Source organism: Mixophyes fleayi, chromosome 4, assembly GCF_038048845.1.
Source record: "Mixophyes fleayi isolate aMixFle1 chromosome 4, aMixFle1.hap1, whole genome shotgun sequence".
NCBI lineage: Eukaryota > Metazoa > Chordata > Amphibia > Anura > Limnodynastidae > Mixophyes > Mixophyes fleayi.
In genome coordinates, this window is record NC_134405.1 from 9,056,418 (window position 1) to 9,070,652 (window position 14,235).

Genomic DNA, 14,235 nt, shown 5'->3' on the forward strand with positions numbered 1-14,235 from the left:
ATCAGGATATTTATAGTTCAAGACAAGTTAACCCAGCTTCATTTTGCTATACAATATTTACTAATGATAATTGAAAGTGCAGGATATACAATGCAAATTAGTGTAATGAAAAAAATATAATTCTGTTATGTTGCAGAACTAACTATATAAACATACTAACTTTACTCTGAAGATTTCTCCTTCTATCTCTTTCCCTCCTGATCATTCTTACTGCTCCATCCTTCCAGCTCTCCAGCCACCAACTCACTAACACTGGGCTGATACTGCCTATTTATAGTCATTCCTCCCCATCTCTCTTCAATAGTTCCCGGGATGACCAGAAGGTTCTCAGACTGTTTGTCTCCAGGTCTCTCATGTAAATCTCATTGACATGTAAATGATGTATAAACATTCCTTAGGACAAATACTATGAAGGAAAATTCTAATTAGACCTTGACACCTGGTAAAATCTTGCATTTTAATTAGATCATGACAGACTCTGACATCCTGTTATGTCCACAAATGGACTTTTTGTTTATTATCCATCTATTATCTAGGCAGAGAGTGTGAGCAAAAAGACCTGTTCCAGCACAAAGCTGTATATATGCACAGTAGATAATGGACTTCTCACCTACTCACTATTAATGAAGCACTTTACATATTTAGCTGTAGGTGGAGCTCCCAGGAACAAAATAGACAATAAGTTCACTTAAGAATGTAATTTGATAAATAATGAGGCACTCTGGTATCTACATCTAATGTATAAATCTCTATTGTATAACAAATTTAATCCACATGATTTGTCACAGTAACCAGAGCAGCAAACTATAAAATTAACATGTGAAAAGTGCTCCTGTGATTTCCAATGCAAATTATGTTTGAAAAAGCAGAGATGGCTGCAGTAGTACAAATAATATGGAATTATATAACTTTATGATATAATTTGGTAACTACAACAGATTGAAATGATACATTAGGGACTACTACATAATTATATATTGGACATCTGAAGGGATGTAGTTTGAACATACACTAATATACACCACTATTAATTGGAATTTTCTGAGAATTTATAGGAATATTAGAATATATAAAACACATTTTCAGATTATCTTCTGATAAATAGGCCATCATCTTCATATTAATTACCCCATGGAGTCAATATCTGTAGTGTTCATAATATTATGCAATTTTATTATGATAATTCCAAATATTTATTATTTTTATAGTTATTATTCCATACGTATCATCTCAGTTTTCATCTCTATTGAGCTTGTTTTTTTTATTTCGTGTAGAGCTCAATTTAGATATTGATTGTTTGTGCAGCTGTTTGGATAGATTTTATAAATGTTACCCTAAATGATAACCTAGGCTGAAAATACATTTATTGGTGCTAACTCATTATTATACATCAATGAATTTAAATATTACAGGTATTTATAGTAACACGGTCCGATCTCTCAGTCTCACAGGGAAAATGATTCGGTTCTCATTGAAAGACAGTGAAATTAATATTTAATGGGTTTGCAGACGTGTACTAAGGGAATATGAAATTGCCATAAAAGACACATGTCACATCTCAGACATGTGTGAGTGACAGCTGTCAATATAACGTTCAGGGAGTACTGCAGCATCAGTCAGTAATTACAGTGTTGGCTTCGCTTGGCAAACTATTACACTAACACAATTAAAGTACACCAGGGAAACACATAAAGTACATTACATTTATCTGCTCGACAGAAAGGATGAGGTAAATATTAGATATAGATCTTTCATGGGATACAAAGAGATATCATACAAATATTTATATAGAAAGCATACTGCATTCCCAGGTCCCAGCTGTAAGTGGTTATGGGACACCTATAGAGGATTATCACATTGTATACTGTCACAGCACATATACCAGCAGTACCATGTCACATTATAGTATTGTATATAGTACTCTGCTAGGTATCCTGGAACACGGGAACTCCACAATAACCACATGTGAATCCTCTGACATGAGATACTGGCTTCATGTGTTGTTCTCATGGAGTGTTGGTTTTATTCATATTATGAACATACAGGTCTTATTTTCTTCTGATCTAATCTATGCTTCCAAAACAGGTTTTGCTATAACTTGTAACTGTGTTGTAGTAAAAGGTGCTGTCACAGCACGTTTATCATCAATTAACTGAAGCACAAAGATCACAGTACATAAGGAGCAGCAATATAGCATAGACATATTATACAGGGATCATTCTCCCTGAAATCTCACATACAGTTACAATCAATCTCTGTTGACTAGGCAGTAACATAGTAGAAATAATGACGTGAATATCTCACTCTTATCAGCTCTCTGGTTACAATGTCATAGGTCATAATACTAATGCCCTAGAGAGCACTACACACTGACATATTGGCAGAAAAAGAAGAGAAAGTAAGGCAGGCTGGTTACAATGTCATAGGACATAATACTAATGCCCTAGAGAGCACTACACACTGACATATTGGCAGAGAAAGAAGAGAAAGTAAGGCAGGCTGGTTACAATGTCATAGGCCATAATACTAATGCCCTAGAGAGCACTACACACTGACATATTGGCAGAGAAAGAAGAGAAAGTAAGGCAGGCTGGTTACAATGTCATAGGCCATAAAACGAATGCCCTAGAGAGCACTACACACTGACATATTGGCAGAGAAAGAAGAGAAAGTAAGGCAGGCTGGTTACAATGCACAAGCAGCTGGCACATGCAGAGGAAATAGAGGGGGATGAACAAATCAATGTCTCTTCATGTGGATGTTATGTGGTACAAGCAGGGACCATGTCTGGTTTTATTCTCCTTCCCCCAGTCCCCTCTCCCTGCAGGACCCCTTGTGATGCTGGAAGCACTATCAGATGCAGAACATAAAAGTGGATACATCTCTCTACACGTACAGAGTGATGACTGCAAATCTGCAACAGGATTATTTATGATCTGGATGTGGCCAGTAAGAGCATCCGAGCATTGACCGGCTACTGTCATATGTATCTGGTCCTGGCAGGATGATTTTGTAACCCAGTTTGAATTTACACTCTGCAGGTTATCATGTAAGATCTTATTATCAGGTTCATTCTTAGATCCTTCAATGATTGTTACCCTGTTTCTTAATAGCTTTTGCTGATAACCGTTAATAGTCTAATGGTGCAGTGTCACTTTCTGCTTCGTTAGCTGTTAAATTACGGCACACACCCAGACACATTGAGCCTGATTACTGTATTTATCTGCCGATTTTGTGCTCATTGTGAGCAAAAACACACTGTGTATGCCCAGAACAGGGAGATAAGTAAGGAAAACAGCCAGTTAAGTAAGAATTATTACTCGATGTAATAACAGGTTCGTACGCAAACACCACTTACGTAACCCTGCGTCTTTTGAGGTAATAAGGGGTGTGTGATGGGCGGTGACTGCTATAATATAATGATAATGGGCGTATACTTCAGGATAAATACGATACATGCGCAGCGGTGTCATTACATCCATTAGTAACAGTTACACATGCTTGGGGTCATGTCTAACTCCTGAAGCTCAGCGCAGAGTAAGACACAAGAATAAAACTGTATTTACTACTCTCATAACAACCATTATGAAAACATGTTGTTAGTTCATTGCAGTCAAAATAAAAAAAAATATTACATTTTAACAGTATAACAGGGTTGATCTACATGTTCAATTCTTTGGATAAAAAATATATATATATATTTGACCAGTTTGGTGTTTATGAGCGATTTTATTATTTTATTTTATTTTGTTTTTTTGATCTCATGTTTTATGTTTTCTTAGGGTAGGGTATAATACCTGTTTGTTAGGTGTAATGAGAGTACATGAAATATATGAAAGTAATTTTTCCCAGGTGCACTACAGGTCCCAGGATGGCCAGACTGCCACAGTCCATGGGTGCAAAGCCAGGATAGGACCTGTAATGTCCCCAAAACATATTTCAATACAACACAGACCCAAGTGTAAACATAAATGACACACCAATTGGTCACCTAAATTGTGAATAAGATTTTCTCTTTCCGTCTTTTTAAATAATAAATGAGATGAGCAGGTTACCAAAAGATAATATTTCTATAGTTTATTATTAAAATTATATTAAACATAGATACAGCCATACTGGACGGAGCAGACATACGCCCAGGGTCTCAAATGCCAATTGACACCCTATATTTGATTAACTCGTTCTTTTATAGAATATGTTACTCCTTTTCCTTTAAAACACACCCTCCCAGTATACATCACTGCTGGCAATCTAAGGCTCTATAATTAAAGTGACATGTTCCTCTTGGATGGGTCATCTTGACCAATATTTGTTTGGCCATATCCGGAAATTACATAACATGTTGTTTTGTTCATGAACTGTGCAATAATGGAAATTTACTAAAAACATGTCTCTTGTTATGTAATATGCGTATTGTGCAACATGTGTTTATCCGTTCTCTTAAAGCACAAAAAATTCAAGTTCATTGGTTCATTCTATTGAACTAATTGGTAATAAAGGGTTTTTGTTAATTATTACTTTGACACCATGTTCACGTTGTTATACTTAATTGTATTTATGTATATGTTAATATTTTTATTATATTCATGTTTGTCATATATGTAAGATGTATGTCATATTTGTAAGCTGATTGTCCAGCGTTATGGAATCTGTGGTGCACTATATATAAACGATGATGATGAAGATGAGGAATGTCGTCAGAAGTATTAAAATGAAATAAGTCTGTGATGGAGGCTTCAATTTCGAGAGCTAAAGATCAAGTTAGAAGCAGTGATTAATCCAACCGCATTCAGTATTGTTGTGGGACGTTAAGGAAATGAAATGATATGAAAATCCCTCATAATGTGTCCATAAAATGGGAACGATCTATGGCAAGGTTGTCCAAAATGGCCATTGCTATATGGGAGCGGTGAGGTACAGAATATTTTTTATTTATTTGTATTTTTTTTCATGCAAATAATGCAGCTTAAGTAGGACAGTAATTTTATGCGATGCCCTGGAGGTGGTCTGAGGGTATTGGAGCTGATGGATATGTATATATATATATATATATATATATATATATAAATATATAATTAATAGATGTGTGTTAGGTTTATTTCATTAGCCACCTTTACACAGTGAGTTGTTGTCCCTCTGGATGACCGGAGACAAGGAAAGTCAGCAGCTAGCAGGGAATACTAGGTATGTTTTCTGCTACTCAGCAATTGTCAGTAAGATTTTGTGCCTGATTCATCAAGTCATGCAAGCTGAGAGCATTGTGCGCTGCATCGGCTCTGCAGACTCCTGAGATCAACAATTAATGGATCTAAAAGACCTATTCAATTAATGTCACCTGTTAATAATATAGACATTAAAGATAAAACTTTTTTTAAAAGAAGTGTTTTTAATTTTGTTTCCCAAACGAAATTCATTTATTAGTATGTTCTTTATGTCTACTCAACATAAAATACATTTTTACAATTGCTACTGATTACAAACACATGTTATAGCATGCATACGAAACTGTCATCACTAGTAATCAGGACTTAAACTAGTCCTGTAGCTGCAGGAAGAGATACAGCAGATAAATCAGCACCTTTGAGATGCCCAAAGCTTGAATCAGACATGGCTCCGTGCGCTCGTGTTTGACATGTCCTTACTGTACATAGACTAAGGGAGAACGCTCCTTCCCTGCACCGTGCCCTCTATAAAATAAATACCTGTAGTAAGAATTATTTGAGTATGAAGCTGATTTTAACTTTGCATTGTTTAGTTCAAGCAAACGGAGATTACATTTACGGATTATGCTAAAAAAAAAATCACCATTTATGTTCCTTGATGAATCAGTCCCTGTACTGATGGAACCTGAATTCCTGCTAAGCCTTCCAACTAAGTAGCACACTCTTAGACAGTATGCACACTAGCTTTATACCATGATGTAGTAATCTTCCCCATAGTGAACTATATAGTGCCTGATATTCTAATCAGAGCAATCATTTACAGTTAACCTTATGCCCGCCCCCTGCACCCAAATCCACACATATACACTGACACCTAACCCAATCAACTTCTTATTGTCATTAAAACAGCTATTTTTTCCTATGGTTGCATTGTCCTGCCCTATTCAGGCTGCCTATTTCTACAGCAAAATACTTACTTCAGCCCTAGACAATAAAGCTCCAGCTACCACATACAGTCTCTGGTGATACAGCCTCCATCTCCAACTACTGCCCTATTTCTCCTATACCATTTGTCTCCAAACTACTTGAAAGATTAGTGTACAAACCCCTATCTCACATTCTCTCCTCTTACTCCATTCTTGACTCTCTGCAGTCAGGGTTCCACTCCCAAGATTCCACTGTAACATCTCTCACAAAAGTGATTATTGATCTACTAACTGCAAAGTCTAAGGCGAAAATTTATCAAGCTGCGAGTTTCCGTCGGATTTAAAAGGTGGAAATGTTGCCCATAGCAACCAATCAGATTCTAGCTATCACTTTTTAGAATGTAATAACTAAATGATAACTAGAATCTGATTGGTTGCTATAGGCAACATCTCCACATTTCAAACTCGATGGAAACTCGCAGCTTGATAATCTTACCCCTAAGTGTCAATTTACCATACTCATTCTCCTGGACCTCTGCTTTGACACTGTCGATTACCCTCTTCTCCTACACACCCTTCACTCCATTGACCTTTGTGACACAGTTCTTTTCTGGTTCTTTTCCTACCTATCATACTGTCCCTTAAGTGTTACCACCTCTGGCACATCATCCCCTCTACTCCCACTATCTGTTGGGCTCCAATAAGGCTCTTTTCTTGGCCCTTTACTTTTTCATTGTACACCACTTTTCTTTGAGCACTAATTTTCTCATTCGGCCTCTAGTACAACCTCTACACTGATGACACCCGAATCTATATATCTTCCACTGACCTCTGTCCTTTTGTACTTTCTTATGGAACAAACTGTCTTTCTGCTATCTCCAAAAAACAGTGCTTATTGTCTTTCCTTCTGCCAGAGTCACCATCTCCCCTCAAAGCTCCCTTACTGTCAATAACAACAAAATTTCCTCAGTCTACCAAGACCGCTGCCTTGGTGTCACACTTGAATCCGTTCTCTGTTTTATTCCTCATACCCAGACTCTCTCCCAGTGTTGACTACTAAAACTCGTATCCATTCTCTCTTAATCTCCGGTCTTAACTAAAGAAAACCTAATGCTATCTGACATCCCCAACATCCATGTATCCACACTTCAATCCATTCTTAATGCTGCTGCAAGACTGATCTTCCTCTCTCACCGATCTTCATCTGCTGCACCACTGTCCATCCCTACACTGTATCTCTGTATCCTCTAGAATCCAGTTCAAATTACTCCCCCTTATCTACAAAGCCCTCAACAATACCACCCCATCATACAACTCAATTTTTTGATATTAAAATACTCTCCCTCCCGACTCTTAGAGCTACCTCTGACCTGTTCTTTGTCTTATCTCTGGTACCCACCTCTCACTCCCACCTACAAGAATTCTACTGTGCTGCTTCCCACTTATATAATTCCCTACCATGACCTATCAGACTTTCCCACAGCCTTAAAATCATTAGATGCTCTCTCTGAAAGCCCATCTCTATATAGGGTTTACCTTATTCCCAATAATACTATTCACACTAATGAACCCTCACAAGTGTCCCAATCTCCACTCTGAACCACATTTGCAATGTAAGCTCTATTTTGAGCAGGGTCCTCCATACCCTTTATTTTCATGTCTGCATGTATATTGTCTACCTTGTATGTCCCTTTTTTATGTATGTCCTGTGTTGTCTACTGTAAGGCACTGTGGAGCACTGTGGCGTCTTATAAATCTAAGATAATAATATATATGTTTGTTATGGCATCACATTGTTTTAACACAGTAAATAGCAGACTGGAAAATAATTATAATTACAAATTAAATAACTATGGGGTGTACATTGTTTCATTGCTGTTAGTACAAATAATAAAACATTAAATTCTTTACAGGTCATATGAGTTAGAAATCTTTAATAGATGTACTAAACTAAAGTCAATACAGTATTATTTGGTTGTCAATTACTTTACAGTAATTAGAGCAGGCATAGGATTTTTAGAGGATTTAAATGGTTGCACTAAATTATGTTTTGTTGCTGTGACATATCACAGTTGTAAACATTTGCTTCATCCATTTATACAATAACAGGGTTAGAGTGATTTTAATTTTGTCACATAAGATGCCATGACAACACATGATCATTAAGAAGATGGCTGACAATGAGCAGACATGACTGTATGAGCATCAGCTGTAATGAATTGTAGTTTGCAAAACATCCTGCACATTTTCCTATAAGTTAAAAAACTTTAAATTATTTGCAGGCCTTCCTAGTTATTACCTTTATTATATGTACTAAACTAGAGTCAATAAAGTGTTCTTTGGTTGTCATCTACTTTACAGTTATAAGGATAGGCATGGTCGTGGCATTTTAGAGGAAATAAATGGCTGTGTTAATTTTTTGCGACATATAACACACGCACAGATTTAGTGCATTAATTTCTACAATAGAAGGAATAGAATGATTTTAATTTTGTCAATAAAATACCAGGACAACACATCATTAAGAAAATACAGAAAATATGTCTGACAATGAGCAGGCATGGCTGCATGCGCCTGCCCTACAATGAATTGTATTTTGCCAAATATCTTGTACATTTTCCTTTATGATGTTGACAATTTAACTATATAATGTCAACATTTTAAACCTGTTGGACATGTTATGTGTAAAAATTTCACAGGGCGACATTATGTATGTCTAGATATTAGTTATGTCGACATTACAAGAGTGAAGACATTATGAACGTGTCAGCGATGTTATGTTTCCACATTTTAGATGTCAACATTTTGGATGTGTAGACATAATGTATGTCGACATTTTAAATGTGAAGACATTATTACCGTGTTGACATTATTTTGGTCGACATTATAACAGTGTAGACATTATCTAAGTCAACATTATGATATAGACATTTTACATTTCAAAACGTATTCAAATTCATTGTAGACATTTCTACTACATCCCTCTAATACATTTGCTGTATGATAATAATGATAACTGGTCTTTGCAATGTTTTTATTATTGGCTCTCATATTATCAGCATCACACAACCCCATAAATATCACCTCTGGTTCCATCTTCTAAAATATAGCAAAGTGTACAATATTAATTAATACTGAAAAAAGATGTTAGTTCCACAATCAAAAACAGAATTTCCACATGTATCATGATCAGATTTTATTCAACATCAAGTGTTATAGAAACAGCCGCCAGTAAAATAAATGGTAATTACAGATATTGTGTGAGCATTGTTCTTCAGTCTATATACAGGTCAGTACTGTATGATTTAGATAACTAATAAAATACAAGTAGACTGGGGAGCAATGTCTCCTCCTTGAGGCTTATTTAATAACATGGTGTGAAGAACAAGGATTTGCTGTAACCCGTAGAAACCAGATATCAGCTATTAGTACTCTGGTGTCATCAAAACAACAAATGTGATGATCTGATTGGTTATTAGGGGATACAACAACCAAGACAGCAACGGAACAATATGAGGGAAACATTAAGGAGATGTAACAGAGACCAATAGAAGCACATGTGGTGTAGAACAGGGCAGTGTGCAGTGTTAGTTTAGATATGTTCTGTAGTCATAGCTCTGCCTGTCATAGAAGGAATCCCAGTACTAAGAAGAGCTACAGGAACTCTCTTCTGGATAGAATGTTCTTTATTCTACTAGTCCCTTTACCTGTATGAGCAGAGCAGCTGTATATTACAGAGCTCATTGTGTGATTGTGCACTGTAGCCCTAGATCATTACAGTTAGACAATCCCAGATGGAAAATGCCCCCAAGTCCCCTTGCCAGACCCCACTAGTCTTCTCTAAAATTTAACATGGCCTTGATGTTTATATAGCACTTGCCAGATTAAAAAATAAATAAAACTGCATATCCCCTGTATGGATATTATGGTGATAGAACAACATAACCCGTTTATGATACATATGCTAAATTCAGATCCTCAGGGTGACTCTTTTGTATGAACCTTCTGGTGAGCGACAAGTGATTTCCTTTCAATTAAACACTTACTGCATTCAGACTATTTAAATGGTTTATTTTTTGTGTGAATTGCCTGATTTTAAATTAGAGCTAACTTGTGGGTAAAACACTTGCAACATTCAGAGCATTAAAATAGTTTCTCTCCTATGTGAATCCTTTGATGTTTTTCAAGAGTTGACAATTGAGTAAAACTCTTGCTACATTCAGAGCATTTAAATGGTTTCTCTCCTGTGTGAATCATCTGATGTCTAAGAAGCTGTGACTTGTTGGTAAAACACTTGCTACATTCAGAGCATTTAAATGGTTTCTCTCCTGTGTGAATCCTCTGATGTCTAAGAAGATCTGACTTGTTGGTAAAAGATTTGATACATTCAGAGCATTTAAATGGTTTCTCTCCTGTGTGAATCATCTGATGAACAACAAGATGTGACTTTCTGGTAAAATACTTGCTACATTCAGAGCAATGAAATGTTTTCTCTTCTGTGTGAATCCTCTTATGTGCAACAAGTGTTGAATTGTCACTAAAACACTTCCTACATTCAGAGCATTTAAATGGTTTCTCCCCTGTGTGAATCCTGTGATGTATTACAAGATGTGAATTTTGGGCAAAACACTTGCTACATTCAGAGCATTTAAATGGTTTCTCTCCTGTGTGAATCCTCTCATGTCTTACAAGATGTGAATTCTTGGTAAAACACTTGCTACATTCAAAGCATTTAAATGGTTTCTCTCCTGTGTGAATCCTCAGATGTGCTACAAGATGTGAATTATCGCTAAAACACTTGCTACATTCAGAGCATTTAAATGGTTTCTCTCCTGTGTGAATCCTCTGATGTGCAACAAGACTTGAATTCTTGGTAAAGCACTTGCTACATTCAGAGCATTTAAATGGTTTCTCTCCTGTGTGAATCCTATGATGTGCAACAAGAGTTGACTTTTTGCTAAAACACTTGTAGCATTCAAAGCATTTATATGGCTTCATTCTTGTGTGAGTCTTCTGATGTATGGTCAGTTGTGATTTACAAGCAAAACCTTTGTGACATTCAGAGCATAGATAGGACTTCTAGCGTATTAGTTACCAGCAACTTATTTGTAGAAGGTTTCTTTTATTCAAAAATAAAATAAGATTGTGAGAATCCGAAAGAGTTTATGAAGAACTGATGTTTGTAGTCTGTATGACATGTAGATGAGACTATACTTTTGGAACACTCATGTTCAGAGTACAAAGTCCTTTCCCAAAACGTATTCTATTTTTAGTGTGATCCTGTTCATCAATTCACCTAAGAGAAAAAAGTGAGTTAATATTTAGAAGCCTATTACATTAATTAATCTACTTTAACAGAAGTAATGTTATATTGTGTACAGAAGACATATTTTTTTTATACACAAGCAAATATGACCCAACCATTGGCAATTGTTTTTATTCTTGTGTATATTGCCACATATATACATAGAAAAACTGTGGAGACTAATCTGTACACTCACAGATGACAAAAAGCTGTGATACATCCCTATAGGAGATTAAGTACTCTCCACATACTCACTCTTACATTAGAAGAAAAACAGATCAAAATGAGGAAAGAAATCTTGTTTTTCAATATTTACTAATGATAATAAAAATTACAGAATATAAAAAGAACAAATGATTACCCTAATAATTATAATTCTGTTAGGTTGCAGTGCTAACAATACAAACATTGTAAAGACATAGACGCACCACAAATATATAACAATACAATATCTACAACATAATATATATGCAATTGTGTTTATGTATCAATAAAATTACCTTACTCTGGGGATTTCTGCTTCTATCACTTTCTTTCCTGATCTTTCTAACTATTCCATCCTTCCAGCTCTGCAGCCACCAACTCACTAACACTGGGCTGATACTGTCTATTTATAGTCATTCCTCCCCAACTCTTTGCAATAGGTCCCGGGATGACCAAAATATATTCTCAGACTGTTTCTTTCCAGGTCTCTCACATTTTTGGCATGTAAATGATGTATACACATTTCTAAAATCAATTACTATAAAAGAAAATTCTAATTAGACCTTGACTCATGGTAAAATCTTGCATTCTAATTAGATTATCATAGTATCTGACTTCCTGTTTTGTCAACAAATGGACCTTTTGCTTAGTATTTATCTATTGTCTAGGCAGCACTAACTCTGATTTCAACGTGATTCACTGTTAAAAATAAGCTATAAGATAAAGTATTATGCAATAAATACACGTTATCATCAAGATAAAGACTCAGATATTGTACATCTTCGACCAGCCAAGAACAGATTTACAAAATCAGAGGAAGAACACTGAGTAAGTCGCTAATAATATGGGAAAGATACCAAGGTATTAAAAGTAGAATTAAAATTACATACATACATTCTAAATAAACACTGTGAAGGCTTTCTCTGTACATCCTTACAAGACACAATGCTGTGATATATCCGCACAGGAGATAATGGAGCCATCACCTACTCACTATTAATGAAGCAGTTTACATATTTAGTTGTAGGTGGTGCTCCCTTGAACAAAATAGTCAATAAGTACACTTAAGAAGGCACTCTGGAGTCACATAATATATTATTTTATATATAGTATAACTTATATTATATGCTATATATATATATATATATATATATATATATAAATAATATGGGGTAATTCCGCAATATAATGTTTGGACTTTAGAGTACATAACCATCTCTATTAATAGACATATCATAGTATAAAGAGAATTGGGTGCATGATTTATAGTGAAGCAATAATTAAGCTATTTGCCGACATTTATCATATGATGGCCCTATAATTAAGTTAAGTTAACCATTGTTTTTATATTTCTTTACTGTGATACTTCTAAAATGTTTCCTTCTATAAGCAGATCTGTCTGTCGTTACTATTATTCAATTTAAAGCAAATATGTATTATTCACACATGATAAAGAGATGACATCAGTATAAATACCAGTAAATTATCCCAATTATTCTCATCTTTATATCTTATTTTATGTGTTTCTCTATGAGGAGCTCTCCCAGGACAAAGTATTACTATTACAGGGAGGAAAGATAAATGATCTCAGTATTGAAGACTCTCTCAGTCCTCACTAATGTTGTGACAAGAACAAATCGTTCAGAACAAATATTAATTTATATCTAGTTTTCCCAAACAATCTATTACAATGAAAATGATAATGTGATCAGTAGTAATAGAAGATATATGTGAGAATGTAACACAGGGGGAAGGACGTCGCCCCTTAGGTCATTGTTAACTAGTTAGTGTTCAACATTTTTTAAACAATGTTGTATTACATTTACCTTAGTGGTGCAGTGTCTCCCACCAATAATCTCTTATATAATTATAGGGTTCAGCTCACTTCTTACTTTATATCACATCTGACAGCTTCTGCTATAGTAAGTAGAATGATTTCCATTTATTCCATTATTCCATATAATTTGCACTAAGATAACGATTTTCAATACAGTGTAAAACACTTCTCTATATAGTGCAAAATAAAACACTTCTTGCTCAGTCTATTAATTTGGTCGCACTCGTGGCCCCTTATGTCTGATATGGGGATGGAATTACTGATACAAATACATAGAATGTGGAAGTGATAACTTGGTAACTACCTCAGGTTGCAGTGATACATTTGGGAATAATACATAATTATATTTTGGACACCTAAAGGGATGTAGTTGGACACACACTAATATACATGACTGTGAATGGGAATATTCCGAGAATCTATATTAAGATAAAAATATATAAAACAAATTTTCAGAACATTATCTGAGAAATAGGCTTTCCTGTTCATATTAATTACCTCTTGAAGAAAATACACTATCTGGAGTACTCATAATGTTATGATATACAGTACATATATTACACAAATTACACAAGAGTACTGGTAGATAATATATAAATATATTACACAAATGATACTGCAGTTCTAATAGAATATATTATATATACGTGATACCACAGTACTGATAGAGAATATATAGATATATTACACATATTAAACTACAGCACTGATAGAGAATATATAAATATATATATATATATATATATATATATATATATATATATATATATATATATATATATTATACACATGATACCACAG

The 14,235-nt window shown here is 35.0% G+C and overlaps 1 protein-coding gene across 1 annotated transcript in view; it reads right to left on the reverse strand.

Annotated features, from left to right (window-relative positions):
• The window catches only part of LOC142149646 (uncharacterized), a 66,220-nt gene that overhangs the window by 13,254 nt on the left and 38,731 nt on the right, over positions 1–14,235 (reverse strand). The window contains exon 4 of the mRNA XM_075204962.1: positions 10,253–11,084. Within this exon, the coding sequence (XP_075061063.1) occupies positions 10,253–11,084 (832 nt within the window). The remainder of the gene's footprint in view (positions 1–10,252; positions 11,085–14,235) is intronic.